At 42.6% G+C, this 21257-nt stretch overlaps 1 protein-coding gene and 1 long non-coding RNA gene across 3 annotated transcripts; both read left to right on the top strand.

Annotated features, from left to right (window-relative positions):
- Positions 1-1720: 1720 nt before the first annotated feature.
- On the top strand, positions 1721-12329 carry LOC150015318 (hsp70/Hsp90 co-chaperone CNS1 homolog). The gene is made up of 5 exons (XM_090271737.1): positions 1721-1903; positions 2467-2584; positions 3571-3732; positions 5468-5545; positions 12251-12329. The coding sequence occupies exons 1-5, from the start codon at positions 1793-1795 to the stop codon at positions 12256-12258; spliced, it is 477 nt and encodes a 158-aa protein (XP_090127863.1). The 5' UTR covers positions 1721-1792; the 3' UTR covers positions 12259-12329.
- A 1675-nt stretch (positions 12330-14004) lies between these two features.
- Positions 14005-20859, top strand: LOC150015319 (uncharacterized). 2 transcript variants are annotated; one of them, XR_016509986.1, is made up of 3 exons: positions 14005-14213; positions 14792-14873; positions 20111-20859. It is a non-coding gene; the product is annotated as an uncharacterized LOC150015319 (long non-coding RNA). The 2 variants fall into 2 exon arrangements; XR_016509985.1 differs by lacking the exon at positions 20111-20859 and adding an exon at positions 17684-18030.
- The last annotated feature ends 398 nt before the right edge of the window (positions 20860-21257 follow it).

Consider the following 21257-nt stretch of genomic DNA (forward strand, 5'->3'; position numbering starts at 1 on the left):
AAGCCAGGCGATGAAAGAAAAATACCATATGATATCACCTGGTACAGGAGACTAATGAACAACACAAACAAATGAGCAAAATTGAACAAGGAGCAGAGTAACAGTTATCAGGGGGGTGGGGGGAGGGAGGGAAAGGGGGTGAGTAGGGGAAGGGTTTAGTAAAGGAACTAGTATAAATAACCCATGGACACGAACAACGGGGTGGGGATTGACTGGGAGAAGGGGTGGGTTAGGTGGGGGGTAGCAATGAGGGAAAAAGTGGGACAATTGTAATAGAAAAACAATAAAAATAAAATAAAATAAACACATTAGAGTGGCGAGAGGGGAGGAAGAGGGCTCTGGGGCAAAACAGGAATAATGAAAAAAATGAGCAATAGAAAGCTCACTCTAAGTGGAATGAAAGGGTGGGGCAGCAGGTGGGGGCAGTTGTATGGACAAGAGCTTCATCTCCAGGGTTTTAAAGCCTGGGAGTTTAGGCGAGGTCTTAAGGGAGAGCTCAGGAGATCTGTCAGCTTTCCCAGGTGTATCCTTTCCGGGTTGTGGTCTCTGTTGATTGGTCAGCATCAGGGCAGGGGAGTCATTAGTCATAGCAGCTGGACCTGGCATCACCCACCTGGTTTTGTTGCTTTTCTGGGGCTGGAGCTGAAATACAGCTGAGGCCTAGATGTTATCTCTAGGGAGGTCACCTTCTGTATCTGGCTGTGAATTGCTTGGCCAGTTTGTTCAGCTATGTCTCAGTTTCCCCATTCCACTTGCCAAGGAATTTTCCTAGCTTCTCACTATCCTGCCTCATCCCAGGTAACATTGACTCCTCTGTGCAGACCTGTAAGCAGCCCTGGTTTCCCCTGGTCTGCGGCCTGGCTGCCTTTCCTTCTAGACCAGGCTGTGGGCCTCCTGACGCTTAGCACCCAATGCGGGGCTGGCAGCCATTTGCTGGGTAACCCAGTGTCTGCAGAAAGGCTCACCTGGTCTGGAGACATTGTTTCCATCTCAACTGCGGGTGGTAGGGGGTGGTTAATCTTGGAAATATTATACGACATGTCTGATTACATCACTTATTTCCCCCAAACTCTCCAAAAGGTCCCATCGCACAGAGGAAAACCCCAGTCCTCCGAATCACGCCCACCATCCCTCCCTCTTCACCTCCTTTCTCATTCTGCTCCCCGAAGCTCCCCTTGCTGGGGCTCCGCCCTGCCTGTTCCCTCCACAGGGAATGCTCCCACCCCCCCACGCCGACACACACATCTGGGCCACTCCACGCTTTCTTTGCTTGAATGCCTGTCCACCAGTTTAAACGTTTACTCCCATAGCTCTTGCTACCACCTGACAAACTCTCACATCTTATTTATTTATTGTCTGTCTCTCCTCACTACCTTATCAACTCCTAGGAGGGTGGGATTTTATCTGCTTTGCCCAGCCCTGTATACCCACAGAATACAACAGTCCTGGAATCCAGAAGGAGCTTAGGCAATACGTGTTAACCTGCTGAACGAGCGAACGAATGCGTGGATAGTGGGGCGCTGGGGGAAGCCGGGTTTATCCACCACCACCAAAGCATTCGGGGGGCGGGGCTGCGGCTGAGGTGGGTGCGGGGAAGGGCTGGGCGGGACAGGTGTCAGTCCGAGGGACGGCTGGAGCCAGGTTGGCCACGCCCCCCGTACCGCGGAACACTAGGCAAGCGATGGGGCGCCACCCGGAGGATTTAGGGAAGGGCCCTCGCGCGGCAGGTAACCGGGTTGCAGTTTTCGGCGCCGGGACCGCGAGCCCGTGGCTGGAGAGCTGAGGAGCTGCCATGGGGCGGCCTGAGCCGGACCCCGCCTCCGGCGACACTCAGGACTCGTTAACGGAAAAATCCCCGAGCCAGCCTTACCGTGGCGGCTTCCACGAGGACCACTGGGAAGAGGTAGGCAGGCCTGTGGGCTTCTCACCGTGTGAGGGCGTCGTGCGGACTTAGCGGCTCCCTCAGCTCCTAGACCCCTGACGCTGCCAGCAGATGCGTGGTTTCTACTCGAGTGTGAACAGTCGGCCTCGAGGGATTGGGGGCCTTCTTACTCCGTCAGTGCACTCAGGAGGACAGGTTTAGGAGTCAGGCCTGTGACTCCTCCACCCGCTGGCTCTGCTACTGGGTCGGTTACTTAACTTCTCTGATCCGTCTCCTGGATCTATAATTGCCCTAGGTATAGCACGAATGTGATGGGGTTGTGGCGAAGATGAAGGAACATTGAGCGCTCAGTGAAGATGTGTACTGCCACTCTTGTAAGAATGTCATAAGGGAAAGAATCTTTAGAGATCATTATTCTACACTCTCATTTATAGATGAGAAACTGAGGCCTGGGTAGGGAGCGATATAGCCAATCATGATGTTTTGCACGTCATATTAAGTAAGAAAATTTTGATGTAGAGACTTGGATCTACTCAGTGGCAAATCCCATTTCTGTGGTTCATTCTTCTCTTAACAATCTCTAGGAATTTGAAGAGATCCCCCTATTTATGAGGAAAGCACCATCAGAAATTGATCCCAAGGAGAATCCTGATTTGGCTTGCCTCCAGTCAATTATTTTTGATGACGAGCGATCTCCAGAAGGTATCTTCCATGACTCTTAACATTTGTTCCGTGTCTATTGAATTGAGGTAAAGAGTGAGTCGTTCTGTCCCTGGCCGGTGTGGCTCGGTTGGAGCGTTGTCCCATAAACACGGGGTTTCGCGTTCTATTCCATTCCTAGGTTGCGGGTTCCTCAGCGTCCAGGTGGTCCCGTGGGGGTCCAAGTGGGCCCATCGGGGCACGTGTGAGCGGCAACGGATGGATGTTTCTCTCTCCCTCCCTTCCCCTCTCTCTAAAATCAATAAGCATGTCCTCAGGTGAGGATTAAAAAAAAAAGTGAGTCGTTCTGATTTATAACACGTAGTAGTTAGCCTGAGATAACCCGTCACTATTTATTCTACATCCAGTTTTTTGGACACGTACTAAATGCTAGGCATTAAGGATACAGGGGTGAAGAAGACTGGGCTCCAAGGTCATGCTCCAGTGGGTAACCAGATTGTCCTAAAGAATCAGGACAAAGCTGTGTGCTATGTGCCAACATGTAGCTATATACAAGGTGCTGCTGGAACACTGAAGGCAGGGAGGTAGGAGTGGGCTCACAATGGATCAGAAATTTGAACTGAGTCTTAACAATTTTGTAGGCTCTTACTAGGGTGAGGAGGGAATTTGCATTCCAGGGAATAAAATAACATAAGCAAAAGTAAAAGTATAATTTCCCCCCATCTCTTCAGTAACTTAAAAAAAAAAGTTCTTCAAAAACTAGGGTATGTATACCTTTTTTCCTGTATGTTTTCTTTTTTGTAAGCACTTAATAATCTACCTTGTAAAATATTTGGAATTGACTGTAGTATTAAGTACACATGACTTTATTTCTCCATGTTAATAAGCAGGTTTATAGAATTTTTTGAATTTTGTTTCCCTATTGGTTTCTTCTACTTGGTTTATTATATTTCATTGTTGCATGGTTTAGAATATTTTTAATGAGCCTTTTAAAAAATAGGAAATAATGATTATTTCTCTCTTTGCAGAACAGGCCAAGACCTATAAAAATGAGGGCAATGATTACTTTAAAGAAAAAGACTATAAAAAAGCTGTGATATCATATACTGAAGGCTTAAAGAAGAAATGTGCTGACCCTGATTTGAATGCTGTTCTTTATACCAACCGGGCAGCAGCACAGTACTATTTGGGTAATTTATTCCATTATTGAGTGCTTTCTAAAGAGTTAACTTATGATAAAGACATTATTATGGTCAGTGGGGAGTTTGAGAATGTCAGGAAGAAGAGCTGCTTATCCCAGATACCTAGGATCATTTACTCTAATTGAATTCTGATCTTCCAGGTAGAGTTGGTGAAAAGGGAAACCAGATAGATTGCATAATTTTTGCTCTCTGAACAAATGGGTGACATCAAATACTTGAGTATACGAGTTGGTATGATCTGGGATTTTTTAAAGCGCACATGCTTCTATTCCCTCAAAAAAATGTCCCATTCCCTCCTCCCCACCCCCGCTTCTGGCCTTCTCAAGGATGCTTTTGTGGAAGGATTAAGGTAATAGAGAACTTTGTGTGAGAGAAACTATATTATCTAAGGGAGAATTTCTCAAAGAGTATTCTGTGGGACTCTTGAAGTAAAAAAATATTCTTTGCACAAGTAAGTTTGGAAAGTTCTGTTTCTCTGTGGGGGATTTGCAGTGCACATTGGTATGTTATAACCTACAGCAAAGAACCTTACCCCATGATTCTCAAGGTCTGTAAACCACCTCTTCAGGTAACACTTGCAGTACTGTTCTGCAGATATGACCTTGGGAAACACTGATTATTTGCTAGTGACTAGTCTTCATCATTTTAAACCCACTTTTCTTATCACAGTTTAGAGAAGACCTGGGAATGACCCCAGGCATTCTGAGGGGCTGAGAGAGAATAAGCCTTGCAGTCTAGCTGGGAGGAGTCTGTTGGGACTCATCACCATTTGAGCAGAGTTCCTTCTCAACCATTGTCTGCTCTACCTGTTTTCTCATTTAGCCTGTTTTATTATAAAATCCTAAAAAAATAAGAGTGGTATAGCACTTCAGAGATTATTTGGGCCAGTCAGTGCCTTCATTTTGCATGGGCCCAGGGAGAGGGACTCCTTGGTTAAAGCCTGAACCTGGACTAGAGACCCAGTCTTCTAATTTCTGGAGGAATATATTCTCTTCATTCAGCAGACAGTATGTTGTGCCAGGTACTGGCATCACAGAGATGAGTAAGACCTGACTTTTACTGTGTGCTAGGCACTGTACTGTGAACAAGAGCTACATAGCTCCTTTCCTTGGTGAACTTAAAAGGTGTCATTTACAGGGCTAATATGAGCAAGCACCTTGCAAGAAAAAAACCTGTGCGTGTACAGGGACACCAGAGGAGCAGATGCATAATAGTGAGAGCCATTCCTTGTACATGTCACTGGTAGGGCTTATAAAGGACTTTGACATTTGTTATCCCTCTTGACCTCACAGCAACTATTATAGGTAGGATAACTTAGAAGAATATTCATGGGTCACAATGTACCCACAAAGTTCATGCTAATTTGCTCTCTAATTTACCATTGGAGTACCCTTTTCCCCTATCTGGATATTATCAATCTTTGCCAGTTTCATGTTAATTTTAATTTCTCTAATCATCCATGATGTTGAGCATCTTTTCATGTGCTTATTAGCTAGCCATGTATAGTTCTGTGGATTGGTTGCCTGATAAAAACATTTCTAAGGCTTTTGATGAGCATAATTATGGATATTTTTCTAAAAACAGTTGCTCTGATTTACATTTATCCAAGGTTGTACAAGAGTGTCTTTGTCTCTACACACAAAGTTTTGGAAATATTCTGATTTTAAATAAAACTTGTCGGTTTTTTTTTTTTTTTTTTTTTAACTAAATGATGTTTCATTAGGCAATTTTCGTTCGGCTCTCAATGATGTGACAGCTGCCAGAAAACTAAAACCCTGCCACCTCAAAGCAATAGTGAGAGGTAAGTTTTGTACAGTACGATTGGAAATAAGGAAAAGTTAGTACTTACTGTGCCAAAAGTTGAGACATTTTAAGCTTTGATATTAAGGTGCTAAGAAACTAATGAAGTCACCTTATTTTTGCAGTCTTGATGTTAAGTTCCTGGTCCTTATCAATAACAACATGCCATTTTTTAAAGAATTCCCCAGAGAATAACCTAACCCTTTGTGTTTTAAGAATTTGTAGAGAAAATGAAATTCCTCATTTCAAATTAATAAAGAATAAAAATTAATTAAAATAAAGCAGTTCCAAAGCCACATTCTAATTTTTTTCCAAACGTTTTTTTTATTGAGCCCTGACCAGTGTAGCTGAGTTGGTTGGAGCATCATCCTGTAAACAGAAAGGTTGCAGGTTCAATTCCCAGTCAGGGCACATGCCTAGGTTGCAGATTCGGTACCCAGCTGGGGCACTTATAACAGGCAACCAATTGATGCTGCTCTCCCTCTCTCTCTCTTTCCCTTCCCCTCTTTCTTGAAAATCAATGAGCATGTCTTTGGTTAGGATTAAAAAAATTTATTTTTGTTGATTGAAAGGCGAGATATTAAAATGCCATGTTAACATTAATTAAAAGATAAGTTATGCAACCTGTGCTAATAACTCTGATGCTGAAATGTTCCCAGGTTATTTTTTTCTCTTGTAGTCTGACCTTTCTATGTAATAATAGTGTTTTATTACTTTTATACTTCACCGTTTTTTGAGAAGTTTAAAGGTGCTTTGCAACCTTTAATTTATTTCTCAACTATTAATTTTCCCTGTATCCCCATGGACCAACTTAAAATGCTTTATTAAAATTATGCTTTAGCTATTTAGATATTTATGATTGGAGGTGGTAAGCAGATCCATGCTCATAGGGAAAGAAGGTACTGAATAAAGATTGGCAAGTAAATTGAGTATAGTCCTGTGGACTTGGCCTCAAGTTGGAAGTCTGTAATCCTTCATTGAATTGTCAGTTTTACCTTACTATGTGATCTTGGCAAGATACCCACTCTGAGTATCAGTTCATTCATCTTTGAGAGATGAAGTTGGATTCTGTTGACATGTAAGCACTTATAGTTCTCATAGTTTGAAAATCTGTGGAAAGCCCAAAGAGGCTAACGGGAGAAAATTGAGCATGATTAAAGGAGAGGCAGCTTAAACTGGTAGACATCAAGAACAATTTCAGGAGAGGCCTAATGTCTTTGGTCTTACCATGGCTGAGGCAAACTGTACTTTCAAACTCCATTTAGAAAAATCACCTGAGATGGGCTTTATTCTTCTCATTTGCAGATAAAGAACCTGAAGCTCAGAGATGCTCAGTCCTTTGTCTAATGCCTAGTTGGTTAATGACAGAGTCAGATTTCTAGCCCAGATCTGTCTGATTCCAAGGCTTGTGCTTTTTGCCGCTAAGCTGTAGCCTTTTCTACTTTGAGTCCTTAAGACTAGGGAGGCTCACAGGAGTTTTGAGCTGAGTGCACTAGAGATCTTACTGATCTAAGATATAAAAAAATAGTCTTTCTAGATTTGGGAATGCAGTACAAGGGACTTTCCCATATAGGGTGCTGGCTGGTAGGTAGTGGAGGTGGGGGTTCCTCCTCAAGGGGGGCTCTTCCTATGCATGTTGTCCATGGATCCTAAGGGTTCTGAGTTCTGCAGGTGTCTTATGCCATCTGGAACTAAAAAACTCTGCCAAGGCTGTGAACTGGCACGATGAGGGGCTGCAGATAGATGCCAAAGAGCAGAAGCTTCTGGAAATGAGGGCTAAAGCAGACAAATTAAAGGTTGGTGGCAAAATCAGCAGCCATTTGACATTTAGTTAGCATTAGTGAATTAATTAGTATTCCTCAGATTGTGTCTTTTGGTCATTGTGAACTTTTTCTTCTTTAAAAATAAAACCCATGAACCAACAAGTTTTGACCAAGATGTCTGGGCCCTTGCAGAGCTGCCCAAGCAGGCCGTTATCAGTCGTGATGTCCAGGTCAACAGATCCTCTTCAGGCAGGTCCACCAAAAGATCCAGCATAGAGAGAGCCACCAGCATTCCTGCAGGACACACCACAAGAAGCGTTAACCCAAGCTCTGTCTCTAGTTGTCACAGAAACACAAACAAGAAAGGAAGCAATATCAACAGATGAGCTGACTCTACAAATGCCAAGAGTTAAAGGGAAGAGACACAGAGCCACCTGGAAGTGAGTCAGGTGAAGAGACCAGTGATATATTAACTGACACAAAGGAAATTAGAGATCATCTACTAGAGAGAATTGATTCTGTCCTTGGTGCAGTTGATAGTTTGGCCAAGTTCATGGAGGCTAAGTTTAAATCACTAGAGAAAAAACTAGATAAGTTATAGACTGATTTGTCTTTTTATGTATTCCAGACCAATGCAAGGTACTCCAACTAAGAGGCGGTATCCAAGTCTTCCAGGTGAAAGCAAGCCTCTGCTGTCACCACTTCCTTTTGCTTCACCCTCTCACGCACTAAGTGAACCTCTTAACAAATGGGATGGTTGGTAATTGATCAACAAATACAACAAATTTAAATGCCTAGTAAGATGGCTGCAGTATCTTTACGTCAAGTGGATAGTATCCTGCCGTGGGAGTACATTGCCATGTATAATACCACCATTATCAATAAAAAATAAATCAACGCAAATAAATAAAATAACAGTGCATTGAAAAAGGAAGAACTAAACCAAGAGAGGAAGAAGTCAGAAATTGCTAGGGGAGGAAAAAGACATCCTCTTTCTCTTTGTTGTCTGGAACTTTGAACTCTGCACGATACTGTAGTTGAAAAGTATGAGAACTGAAATGACGAATTCACTAGGGAGCTTAATAGCCGAACTTTGAAGATAGGCCATTTGTGATTACCCAGTTGGAGGAACAGAAAGAAAAAAGAATAAAGGTGAAGTGAGACTGAGGCACCTGTGGGATGTCATCAGGCACATCATCATAGGCATACTGGGAGTTCCAGGAGAGAGAGAAAGGGGCAAAAGAATATTTGAAGAAATAAGAACTGAAAACTTCTCAGATTCGATAAAAACAGTAATCTACCCTCCCAAGACGCTTAACATACTCCAAGTAGGAAATACTTAAATCTATACCCAGACACATCATAGACTGTTGAAAGTCAAAGACTTCTAAAGAAGAGAATCTTAAAAGCATCAAGAGAGAAGTGACTTCACATATAAGAGACCCTCAATAAAATTAAAAGCTGATAGCTCATCAGAAACCATGGAAACCAAAAGGCAACGGGATGATGTTCAAAGTGCTGAAAGCAAAAGACTCAACCAAGAATTCTATATCCAGCAAACCTACCCTTCAGAAATGAATGAGAGGAAGAAGTAAAAACTACCTCTGTTTGCAAATGATATAGTCTTAAATATGGAAAACCCTAAGGAATCCACTAGAAGAACTATTGGAACTCAAATTAGTTCAAGCTGGTAGGATATGTCAATATACAAAAATCATTTGTATTCTATAGAACATTCCCAATATGAAATTAAGAAAACAATTTTATCTCTAATAGCATCAAAAAGAATAAAATACTTAGGAATAAATTTAACAAAAGTAGCATAAAACTTATACTTTGGAAATACAAAACATTGTTGAAAGAAACTAAACCGAAATGAGTGGGAAGACATTCCATGTTCATGGATCAAGTCTTATATTGTTAAGGTGACAATACTCTCCAGTGCACTCTGCATCAAAATTGCAGTTGGCTTCTTTGTAGCATATTGACAAGCTGATTCTAATATTCATATGGAAATTCAAGGGACCCAGAAGAGCCAAAACAATGCTGAAAAATAGAAGTTAGAAGACTCATACTTCCTAATTTTAAATCTTACTACAAAACTGTAGTAATCAAGATACAGTATTCCTTCACTTATTGCAGGTATTACGTTCTAGAACTCCCCCCCCACAATAGGTGAAAATCCACGACGTAGGAACCTTACATTTATTTTAGTATTTATATATATTTTAAGGCTTTATAAACCCTTCCCACACACTTATAAACCATTCCCAGTCCCTTATTAACCGTTCCCAGTCCCTTATTAACCTTTCCCACACTTTTATAAACACTACTTTCGTTCTTAAACATATTCTACACTCTTAAACCTACATAACTTTAACAACATATGTATACGGTACCGCAAAATCCCGCGATATAGCGAAAAATCCATGATAAATAATTAAACATAATATTTTTAAAAATCCTGTGATACAGTGAGGCCGCGATAAGTGAACCGCGATATAGAGAGGGACTACTGTATTGTGGTACTGGCATAAGGATAGACATGTCGATCAATGTAACAATTGCGGGCTCAGAAATCCTCATATTTATACACAATTGATTTTCAACAAGAGTACCTAGACCATTCAATGGAGAGGGAATAGTCTTTTTAACAAGTGTTGCTTGGACAACTAAAATTCTAAAACAATGCCAGTGTGATATAGAATGGTATGACTATGTTGGAAATCAGTTTGGCAGTTTCATATACCTGTCCTGTGACCCAACAATTTCACTCCTAGGAATTTACCTAAGAGAAATAAAAACAAGTTTATAGAAAGACTTGTATAAGAATGCTATAGTCTGTTTTTATTTATAATAACCCAGAAATAGGCCTTGTAGCCAATAACAGGAGTGTAGATAAACAAAGTTGTATATTTATACCATGGAATATTACTTGGCAATAAAAAGAAGCAAACATACATTGTTGAGATGGGAGGGAGATTGACTGCAAAGGGGCATGAGGGAACTTTCTAGGGAAAGAAATATTCTCTACCTTGATTGGAGTATTGAGTACTCAGGGTATATATTTGTCAAAACTTATAAAAGTTTGTAAACTGTAACTCAACCGAGTTGATTTAAAAAAAAAGGGAGCAGTTGCAGTGGCTGCTGTGGCTCAGTGGATTGAGTGCCGACCTGTGAACCAAAGGGTCGCAGGTTCTATTCCCAGTCAGGGCACATGCCTGGGTTGCAGGCCAGTTCCCCGGTTGGGAGTGTGCAGGAGGCAACCACACATTGATGTTTCTCTCCCTCTATTTCTCTCTCCCTCACTCTCTTAAGAATAAATAAATAAAATCTTAAAGAAAAAAAAAAAAAAAAGAGGGAGCAGTGAACTCCATAGTTCAGGGCTCCTCTGACCTGACCTGGTGGTTATTCCACTTTATGTGGGCTACTGAGACCCCAAACTTCAGGAGATACAGCAGGAAGCCATATTCACCCACTTGCATTCTGTAAATGAGTAAAACGTGAGACAGAGTCCGAGCCATCCTTAATCATCCATCTTAATCATTCTCTGATGTGGACCAGACGGTGGTCAAGTGTAGCTCAACTAGGAAGGTGGAATTGGACATAGTTCTAGTGGTATCCGTGAGTGGGGCACTCTTGATAGTGTAATCAAACTTGCTAACAGCAGAAAGGATTTTTGCAGCCCTCTTTGCAGACTGGATTGGAGAAGGAATAACCAAGAATTAGCAGCCATTATCTCCCTGAAAGGGTAGGCTGTCCACAAGGAAAAAAAAAAAAAGCACAAAACAATCCTAGCCTTTCTGGGGCATTTGTGGGGAAGTTGATGAATGGTTGGTGCTATATTTCCGAGCAGTGGTCAGCAAACTGATCCACAGGCCAAATAGAGGCCTGTTTTTGCACATCCTATGAACTGAGAATGTTTTTCACATTTTTAAAGGGTTATAAACAGCAACAAAACCAGATACTAGATGACAGAGACCGGTCTTCAAAGCCTAAAACATTTCCTCTCTGGCCCTTTACAGAAGGAGTTTGCTGATCCCTATTAATGACAATCTTGAGCGTAAGAGCAGAATCAACTGATTTTGGGTAGATTAGCAGGAAATGGAAATCTAAATTATCTTCCTGCCAGATTAAGTAGACTGGTGGCATTTTTCTCTTGTGGATTATATAATAATTGTGAAAAAGACAGAGCCTCTGATAAGTTCTTGCCCTGGGTTTTCCCATCCATACCAATGAAACTAAAATGCCCCATAGTTGGGGGAGGGGGGTGGTGGAAATGCCCTGGCTGGGTGGCTCAGTTAATTGGAGTGTTGTCCCATAAACCAAAAGGTTCTGGGTCTGATTCCTGGTCAGGGCACAGGCCTAGGCTGTGGGTTCAGTGCATGGTTGGGGTGCATATGAGGTAACCAGTCAATGTTTCTCACATCGCTGTTTCTCTTCCTCTCCCTTCTGCTCTCTTTAAAATCAATAAGCATGTCCTCAAGTGAGGATAAAATTTTTAAAAAAAGGCCCCATAGTGGTATCCATGCAATGTCAGTTCCTTTACCAAGAATGCCCTTTCTTCTTCATCTGGTGGACTAGACTCTTCCTTGCCTGTTTAAACCCACCTTCTCAAAGGGGCAGAATTAGTTACTCCTTCCTCTGTATTTTAAAGCACTTGGTTCACACCGCCAGGGAAACACAGACCTTTTACTTGTCTGACCCTCTCAGTAGACCGTGAGCTCCTTGGGCATGGAATTGTAGATTTTTTAATTTCTGCTGTCACTGGTCCTGGCACCCAGACATGTGCTTTTAAAATGTTTATTGAACTGAATTTGGCTACTGGTATCCCTTGACACAGGAGCCTGGATTGCAGAGTCAAGAGATAGTAATTTAGGAAGAGGCTAGGGTAACGAGGAAGCAAATTCCCTGGAGATGATGGATCTGAATTTCATTTTCAGCGAACTGAACAGAGGGATTTGAGGAAAGCAAAGTTGAAAGAAAAGAAGGAGCAGAATCTGAATGAGGCTTTACTCCAGGTCGTGAAGGTGAGTTCTCAAACCTTAGGCCCTTATGGTCTTATCAGATCCACTGATCCTGAGGCCTCTTGGGAACCTTTCTTGGGATGCTTTACCTGAATGAATTTGTTCATTTTCTCTCTGTGTGATGAAGGGGCTGTGGAGTCAGACTCCCTGAGTTCAGTCAGCTCTCCCACTTGTGTACATGTGTTGGTCTCAGGTAACCTATCCTGAATAGTTGCTATGGGTTAAGCATCATTTAATCTTCACAGTTGTATTCTGAGGTAGGTTTTCTGGCTCCTGCTTTGCTAGGTGATGATGTGGTCTCACAGAGGTAAAGAAACCTCACGTAGCTAATGTTGGTCAGTCAGGTCCTTGCTGTAAATGAATGTAGTCTGATCCAAACCTTGCTTTTACCTGGTGAGCAAGTCACTCGGTGAGCCTTGGATTACTTGGTCTTGGTCTTCACAAGGAGATAACACCTGCTATGAGAGTGTGGGGTAGGTTCTTGGTTTCATTCTTTGGTGAGTTAAATTATACACCCATTTAAGTGACTTGTTGACTTTGAGAACTTCACACTACTAAGATGCGCTCCACTAGTCCCCCCGCCCCCACAACAAGCAGTCTGTTCACACATGTAAACAAGTTAAACAAAATGGAATACTCCTGATTCTCCATCTAATTCTCATTCATAATCAGGGATTTGGTCAATTTCTAAAATGTAGAATATTGAAATGCCCAGGCATTTGCACACACACCTTATTTTGGTTCTCTCCTTTAGTCTAACCGCATCTCAAAAACCTCACTGTACAAAAGACAGTGTATACACAAAACCACACATACTATTACCAATAGTTTAAAGCAGAGGTCAACAAATTGCAGTCCTGCCTGTGTGTTTATGTGGTACCTGTAACTGTTTCACACTGCAATGCCAAAGTTGAGTAGTTAACTTCAACAGAGACCATTTGAACCACAAAGCCTCAAATATTTCTTTTCCGGCCCTTTAAGGAAAAGTTTGCCAACCCCTGTTAGGAGATCCCATCAAAGGCAATTTTGAGTGCATGTAATTCTCTTCTCATTTGTAACCTTAGGAATCTCCATACACAAACATAAGAGGTGACTCTACTAGTCAGACTTTAGATTATCCTTAGTTCCACGAGACAGTCAAGATTAAGTCAGTGTGCATTATCTTTAGTATTCCATGTCCTAGCTAAACAAGCATTGTCATTTTTGTACATGCCACACTCTTGATCTTTTCTGTGCCTTCGTACATGCTGTTCCTTGGGGTAGAATGCCCTTCCACCTTCCCCCACTTCTACTTCTCTGCCTCTCGAAGTCTTTGTTTAAGGCCTAGAGTTCCCCAGTCACCTCCAGCTTTCAGACTGAACTAATTATTCATGATCTGCAGTTCCACAGCTTTACTTCTTACTGTATATTGTACTTATTTCCTTAGGTCTCCCCACTAGACCATGAGCAAGGTCTTGAGGGCAAGAACCGTGTCTAGTTCGTCTTTGTTGTGGTAGATGTTGGGGGAAGTTGAGTTAAACAGACGATGCCTACTATGTGCCAGGCCTCAGGGATAATGACGACGAATCAGGGAGCTCGCAGTGTTGTGTTTTCCCTGTTTTAGTGAAATGTGTTTGTATCTTTCCACACAATAAGGTTTCTCTGTGTTTCTGTCTTTACCCCAGGCTAGGAACATCAGGCTAGTTGCTGAAGCTGCCAGTGAGGATGAAGATTCAGCCTCAGAAAGTCTAGGTAAACTGCTGGATGGGCTCAGCTTTGAGAACCCCTATGGAGCCAGGTTGAGTGTAGATGACCAGGGCCGACTGAGCTGGCCTGTGCTCTTTCTGTACCCAGAGTATGCCCAGTCGGACTTCATCTCTGCTTTTCTTGAGGACTCCAGGTACTTAACTTCTGCTCTTGCTAGCATGCTCTTTTCCTGCTGTCTCTGCAGGAGGGACAGGTGGATTTTGGTTGAGGAGGGAAGAGAATAGTGTAGAGGGTTTCAGTCTGGTTTGGCGTAATCTCTATCCTGTAGCTGATTCCCCTTTTGCTAACTACCCTTGCAGTGACAGACACAGTCTCACCATTGTACTGACGGGGCTAGTACGGCGTTTGTACATATCTGGTGAGATACAAAATAATTGTAGGTGGTATATGCATAGTAATTTAAGTATATTTATTAGACAATATATAACTAACAGTTATAACGTGATTTCCTAGGGTTAATGCTTAGAATGTGGCTTAAATGAGAGGAATGTTGTTAAGCTTGAGTCAGGCTTAAATTTAAAGACAATTACTATGTCCTAATAGGACAAGTGATACACATACACAGTTTGGGCACTGTTGTAAAAATGACTTACATTGCATTTCATGTTCTGTACATTCTTGTTATCTCTGTGATTTGGTGTCTGGGGACTATGATGTGGGAAAGTAGATCATGAGTTATTGATACCCAGAAAGTACATGTTATATCCTTAGGTTTATTGATCATCTAATGGTGATGTTTGGTGAAACGCCCTCTTGGGACTTAGAGCAGAAATACTGCCCCGATAATTTAGAGGTAAGAGAAGTTTTATTTTGTTCCTCTGTGGGATTTTTTGCGGGGGTGTGGAGGTTTCATTGCTTTTAAAAAAAATTGTGGTAAAACAGAACATGAAATTTACCATTTACCATTTTATGTTCTGTATATTTACCATCAAATACCATTTTTTAGCTCTTTTTAATTAGTTATATAATTATTATTCTAGTTCAGTAGCATTGAGTACATTCACATCATTATACAACCATCACCACCATCCATTTCCCTTTCCATCATCCCAAACTGAAACTCTGTCCCCATTAAACAATAACTCCCTAGTTTCTCCTCCTCCAGCCCCTAGAAACCACCATTTTACTTTCTGTCTCTATTAACTTGACTACTTTAGGTACCTCATAGGAGTGGAGCCATATAATATTGGACTTTGTGTCTGGCTTATTTTACTTAGCATAACATCCTCAAGACTCATCCATGTTGTAGCATGTGTCAGAATTTCCTTTTTAGGTCTGAATGATATTCCATCACTGGGATCAACAAAATAATCCCAATTACAGTACAAAGAATTTATCTTCTAACCATTTCAGAATAAGATGCCGTCTGATCCCCCATCATCCTTGAATACTTCAGTTTCTATTTCCCACAAACAAGGGTATTTTCCTTCAAAATCCTAATCAACCATCAAAATCAGGAAATTAACTTTGATACACTAGTACAGTGATTTTCAACCGGTGTGCCACAAGAATTTTTAAAACATACAAAGAGGGGCACTGATCTCTTTTTCCCTTAGATTGTCAAATAAAAAAATGACAACAGCCAACACGATAGCCATCCAGTGTGTATCAATCAAAATTATACCTATTTCTTTGTCAAAAAAAAACAAAAAACAACTATATATATATATATATATGGTTGTTGTTGTTTTTTCTGGTGTCCTGCAAAATTTTAGTAATTAGTTTATGTGTACCGTGAGATGAAAAGGGTTGAAGATCACTGCACTAGTACCACCTAATCCTCAGACTCCATTCAGCATTTACAAATTGTTCCAGTAATGTCCTTTATAGCAAACAGACCCGTTCAGAATCCCACATTGTATTTTGTATTTAGTGGTCATGTCCCTTTAGCCTCCTTCAGTCTATTGAGGAGTTTCTCAGTCCTTCCTTGATTTTCTTGATCTTACTACTTTTGAAGCTTACAGACCAGGCATTTTGTGTAAAGTCCATCAGCATGGGTCTGTTTTTGTTTTTTCCTGACTCGATATGGATTATGCATATTTGACCAGAATACCACAGAAGTGATGCGCCTTGTTGCATCCTGTCAGCTGCTCTTAATTTCAATTTGTCCCATTACTGATGACATTCACTTTGATCACCTGATTGAGGTGGGGGTCTGACAGTCTTTTGTACTGTAAATCTTTTTTTCTTTGTAATTAGTAATTTATAGGGAGGTACTCTGAAATGATGTAAATGTTCCATTGTTTATCAAACCTTCAACATAGTAATCTCTTTATATCAGTTGACTTATGGTTTTCTATTTTATTCATTGAGTTATAATCTATTACTATGATTAGTTTATACTCATATTATCTCAGATTTGGCCAGTGGGAACCCCTTTAAATTTGTTTCTGTGTCCTTTTGACTTGTTTCCATTTTGTAAGCATTTCTTTGCTTTCTGGCACAAGCTGTTCTAGGCTCAAATTGTGCTTTTTTTTGGTCTCAGTTCTGGAATCACCCATTTTTCCCCAAGCAGTCCTGGTTGTTTTTAGTAGAAAAGTATATTTGGAACCAAGATCTGTACAATAGGGGTGTGGGCATGTAAATGTGTGTGTGTGTGTGTGTGTGTGAGAGAGAGAGAGAGAGAGAGAGAGAGAGAGAGAGAGAGAGAGAGAGAGACAGAGACAGAGAGAGACAGAGAGAGAGAGAGAAAGTGGGGATGGGGGAGAGAGAGAGAGAGAGAGAAAGAGAAAGAAACATGAGGTCTCACAGGTATCTTCAGTTCTAATCCAACACCACAGGCTCTCTTTTCTTCCTTTCTATATTTGTAATAGTGGCTTCTATTATTATTCATATATTTATTCATTTGATCAATCCCCCTCCTGTCACTACCACGGTCCCCTCTCCCATGCAGAATCTTCTTCACCCTACCTAGACTTTTGACTCGCCCATCAGGCTGCTGCCCCAGCGTAAGCGGGGCGCCTCTTCCTACATGCACACCATTCAACCACTCTGCACACATACCCCTTATCCTTCTTGGGTTCTCACTCCCCATGGCAGCCCTCCCCCTGCCATTTGTGGTTGCCTTTCTCACCCTCGTTGGTCCCTGACACTTCATATTGGCTGTCCCCATGCACGGACACCCTCCTCACCCAATGTGGGACCGAGAGCCATCTTACGAATGTAAGATGAGCCTTTGTTCTGTCTTTGGAAAATGGAGCCAATAATACCTTTTTATTTTTATTTTTTAAAATTATTTATTTATTTAGAGAGAGGGAGAAAAACATCGATGTGAGAGAGAAACATCTCTCAGTTACCTCTCGTACATACGCCAACCAGGGACTGAACCCACAACCCAGTCATGTGACCTGGCTTGGAATGAAACCAGCGACCTCTCGCTTTGTGGGATGATGCCCAACCGAGCCACATGGGTCAGGGCCGATAATACTTTTATTAGTATCTTGGGGGAGGACTGAGTACTTTATATCCCACAGCTCTGTATGGGAGGCATTCAGCTAATAGCAGTCAGATCTCTTTAACTTTCCCTAGACTTGGCCTCAGCATGCCTGGTGCTGCTGCAGCCCTTTGTTTGATCTGACCTCTGCTCCTCTGTTAATCTTTCAGGTCTACTTTGAGGATGAGGACAGGGCAGACCCTGTACCAGGTGCCTCCCAAGAGTACCCTGCTGCAGGTGCTACAGCACCCCCGGCGAGTCACTTCATGGGGCTGAGTAGAACAGGGAAGATGCCCACCCATCATCCCTGGGGTACAGCCGGTTATCATTCCACTGCCAGTTGTCTCGCACTTCCTGCCCTCTGCCCTGGACACAACACCGTGAGATGGCACCATGGAGACTGCCCTGGCCATTTGCGAAGCAGGTGGCAGTGTGATGACTGAGCTCGTTGCACTGCAGCCATGGTACCCTCAGACTGGGAGAAGTGAATGGGACTAGTCTAAGGAGGAAAAAGCTGCCTGGCTCTTGTACCTAAAGACAGCGGGATGGTTCTCCTGCTCTCAGTTGTGCCTTGTCCCCTGATTCTGTTATATGGAAAGAGCACTGGCTCTTGAAGTCCTGGCTGTGTGACTCTTTAAGTACCCACTGCCTCTCTGGGGCGATTTCCTCATCTCTAGAGTGGGAATAATAACTGTTGCCTACATATTTCTCGTGTATTTGAGAGTGCTTTTGTAAGCCGTAAAGGACGGTCTTGTGCTAAGGACAGTACCTTCGTCAGTAGCAGTAGCAGCCAGGTGGATTTGGCAGTTCTTTCTTTTGCTTTGGGGTGTTTCTGGATTGTCAAGGAATGCCCTCACTGGATGTATAAATTGATTCTTGGACTAGTTTTCCCTATCTTTGAGCAAAGCAAATGCTCCTGTATTCAGGCTTAATGAGCCCAGTGTGTTAGGGGAATGAGGATGGTTGGGTGTGGTGGGAAATGAGGCTGGAGAGCCAGGTGAAGGCCACGTGTGAAGGCCTTGAATATTCTACTGAAGGAACATGGCCTGTGTTGTGATGGTGGCGTACGGGGCCGCAGAGGGTGTTTGTGTTGGTAAAATTTACAGTGATGTACAGACTTTAAGTGTATTGGTTGACAGTGGGGCCTGAAATAGGGGATGGATTGGAGACAGGTTTAGGAGGCGGATTGGGTGAGAATTGGTGATGTGACTGACAGGGTAGGGTGCCCCACTTGTCTTTATGCTTCTGTTTTGGGTTGGCAGACGGGAGGTGACGATTTCTTTAAATACGATCAATTACTTTGCTTGGCAGTGGTTTTTTTTCTGGCTCCAAATCTTTCAATTTTATTGACAAATTTTTGACAATTTTCTCAATTATTATCAAATTATCTAGATTCTTTAAAGGCCTGAGGTCCGCTCTCCCCCATCTCCAAAAGAAAAAAAGAACAAAAAGGGGGCTGGGGGCGAAATCTAACCAGAAAGCAGACTGATTTGTGGAGATGAACCCATTTTATGCTTCTCCAAAAATGTAAATGTGGTTGGAAGTTATTGCTTTTTAAATGACTAGTATAGTTAGTAAGAGGCTACCCAGGACAGGTTTCCAGCAATTCAGACCCTATACATTACTGGAAATAAACTGGACAGACCAAGATTGGGTGGAGCCAAGATACAGGCCTCTCTGTCAGAGGCAGATTTAACAGCGGGTACACTGGGCGCGCGCCCTGGGCCCCCGACTTGTGAAGGGTCCCGCAAGTTTACAACTTGTATGTAATTAAAATTGCACACATGAAACCAAACTTGGTGTCATTAGAAAAAAGTGTAAAGTTGGGGTTTTGCGGGGCCCTTCAGAAGTTGGGGCCCAGGGCACTTGTCCGGTGCGCCCACCGTTAAACCCGCCTCTGCGTCTCTGTCCAAATCCAAGCACACCGGGTAATGCTAACACCCCTCAACCTGGGAGGCCGAGGCCTTGCCCATTTCTCCAACCTGCCTCAGTCCATTTGCTTTATGCCCAACAACAGCAAATATTCTGGTGACCTGCACTGCCAGGCTTAATTCCCCCAGGCCCATCATGACCCACTTCCTGAATTAAGTCAAGCTCAGGCATGACATCTTCCAGGAAGCTTTTCCTGATTCCCCTTTCCCATAGAGGGAATCACACTCCGTGGACTAAGGGTGTACCTCACAAATGCTTCTACAGTTTTGCCTTGCTGTCGTTCATTGATTATTTATCTCCCTCCCTCCAGGACTCGAGAGCCGGGACAATGGTTTTTGTTTGTTTTGTAAAGTCTGTTTTCAGCACAGCGCCTGGCTTACCCTGGACATTCACTATTGATTGAATGAATGAAAGCATGTTCCTTTAGTTTTATGTCATGTTTAGTCACAGACAGTCAGTGCTAGAGGACTGGCCCAAAGATTCTGAGGGGGCGGGGTCATGCTAATTTGCCAGAGTTATAAACAACCCAACAAATAAATGTGCTAAACTTGCATTTTAATGTTGAACTCACATCCAGAGGTTCACCTTGAATGTTGTCGGGAAGGTCCATGGATGATTAAGATTGCAATTCAATTAACCCCTCTTTTTTGTTGTATTCACTGCAGGTACTTTGTAAAAGCCCTGACACCAGCATTTCTGGTCTGCGTGGGATCCTCACCTTTTTGTAGAAATTATCTCCGGGAGAGAAAGGTGCACCAGGTAAAGTGACTGGGCCAGGCTGTGGAGCCAGGCCCCCTGGGTCCCCTTCTTGATCCTCTTCTGCCTGGAATATAGCACACTTGTATCAGCTGGACATGCTCCTAGAATCCAACATTTTTTTCTGTCATCCTGGGGACAGTCCTTCCTCAAATCGTAGGCAGGGAGGAGCTGCTGACTTCCCTGAACTGCAGCCTCCCTGGTCAAAGTGCTGAGCCTCAGCTGGTCTTCACTCTCCTCTGTTGATACAAAACTCTGTGCCTTGGTCATGACATCCTTGGACTCACTGTGCGCTATGTTAACCAGCCCCCCTCTCTGAAGGGACCATCTGTTGCCGTTACCATGGCAGCTGACCGAAGGAGCTCATTGGACTGACTCAAGATCCAGTGACCTGGTTCTGAACCTTTGTGGAGTTAGAGGCTTTAGAGAAGCTAGCCCTCAAACTGCATGTATATACAAACCATGCATGTAATTTTAAGGCATTAAAGCTGAGAGACTCTGGCCTCTGGTTATTTCATGAGCACGGAGGGTTGCTCTGTGGGGATACTGTAGATCAGCAGTTCTCAACCTGTGGGTCACGACCCCTTTGGGGGTCGAACGATCCTTTCACAGGGGTCACCTAAGACCATCAGAAAACACATATATAATTACATACTGTTTTTGTGATTAATCACTATGCTTTAATTATGTTCAATTTGTAACAATGAAAATACATCCTGCATATCAGATACTTACATTCCGATTCATAACAGTAGCAAAATGACAGTTATGAAGTAGCAACAAAAGTAATTTTATGGTTGGGGGTCACCACAACATGAGGAACTATATTAAAGGGTCGCGGCATTAGGTAGGTTGGGAGCCGCTGCTGTAGATGCTTTGGGGTGAGATGGGGCCAGGAAGGCCGGGTCCTGTTTGTGTATCTATAAACACCTACAATCTGGGCTCCTCCACAGCCCCTAACAGGTTTGCCACTTTTCCTGATCTTTGTAATATGGAGGACTGTGATATTCTCGGACAGTGGACCCTGCATTCTTCCCAGTTTTCACATTTTAGGAT

Source organism: Furipterus horrens, unplaced genomic scaffold, assembly GCF_987537825.1.
Source record: "Furipterus horrens unplaced genomic scaffold, mFurHor1.1.pri manual_scaffold_3, whole genome shotgun sequence".
Taxonomy (NCBI): Eukaryota; Metazoa; Chordata; class Mammalia; order Chiroptera; family Furipteridae; genus Furipterus; species Furipterus horrens.

Coding starts and splice junctions, on each gene's coding strand:
- LOC150015318 (XM_090271737.1), top strand. CDS start 1,793: ATGGGGCGGCCTGAGCCGGACCCCGCCTCCGGCGACACTCAGGACTCG. Junction 1,904..2,466: donor ACGAGGACCACTGGGAAGAG/GTAGGCAGGCCT, acceptor AACAATCTCTAG/GAATTTGAAGAGATCCCCCT. Junction 3,733..5,467: donor AGCAGCACAGTACTATTTGG/GTAATTTATTCC, acceptor ATGTTTCATTAG/GCAATTTTCGTTCGGCTCTC.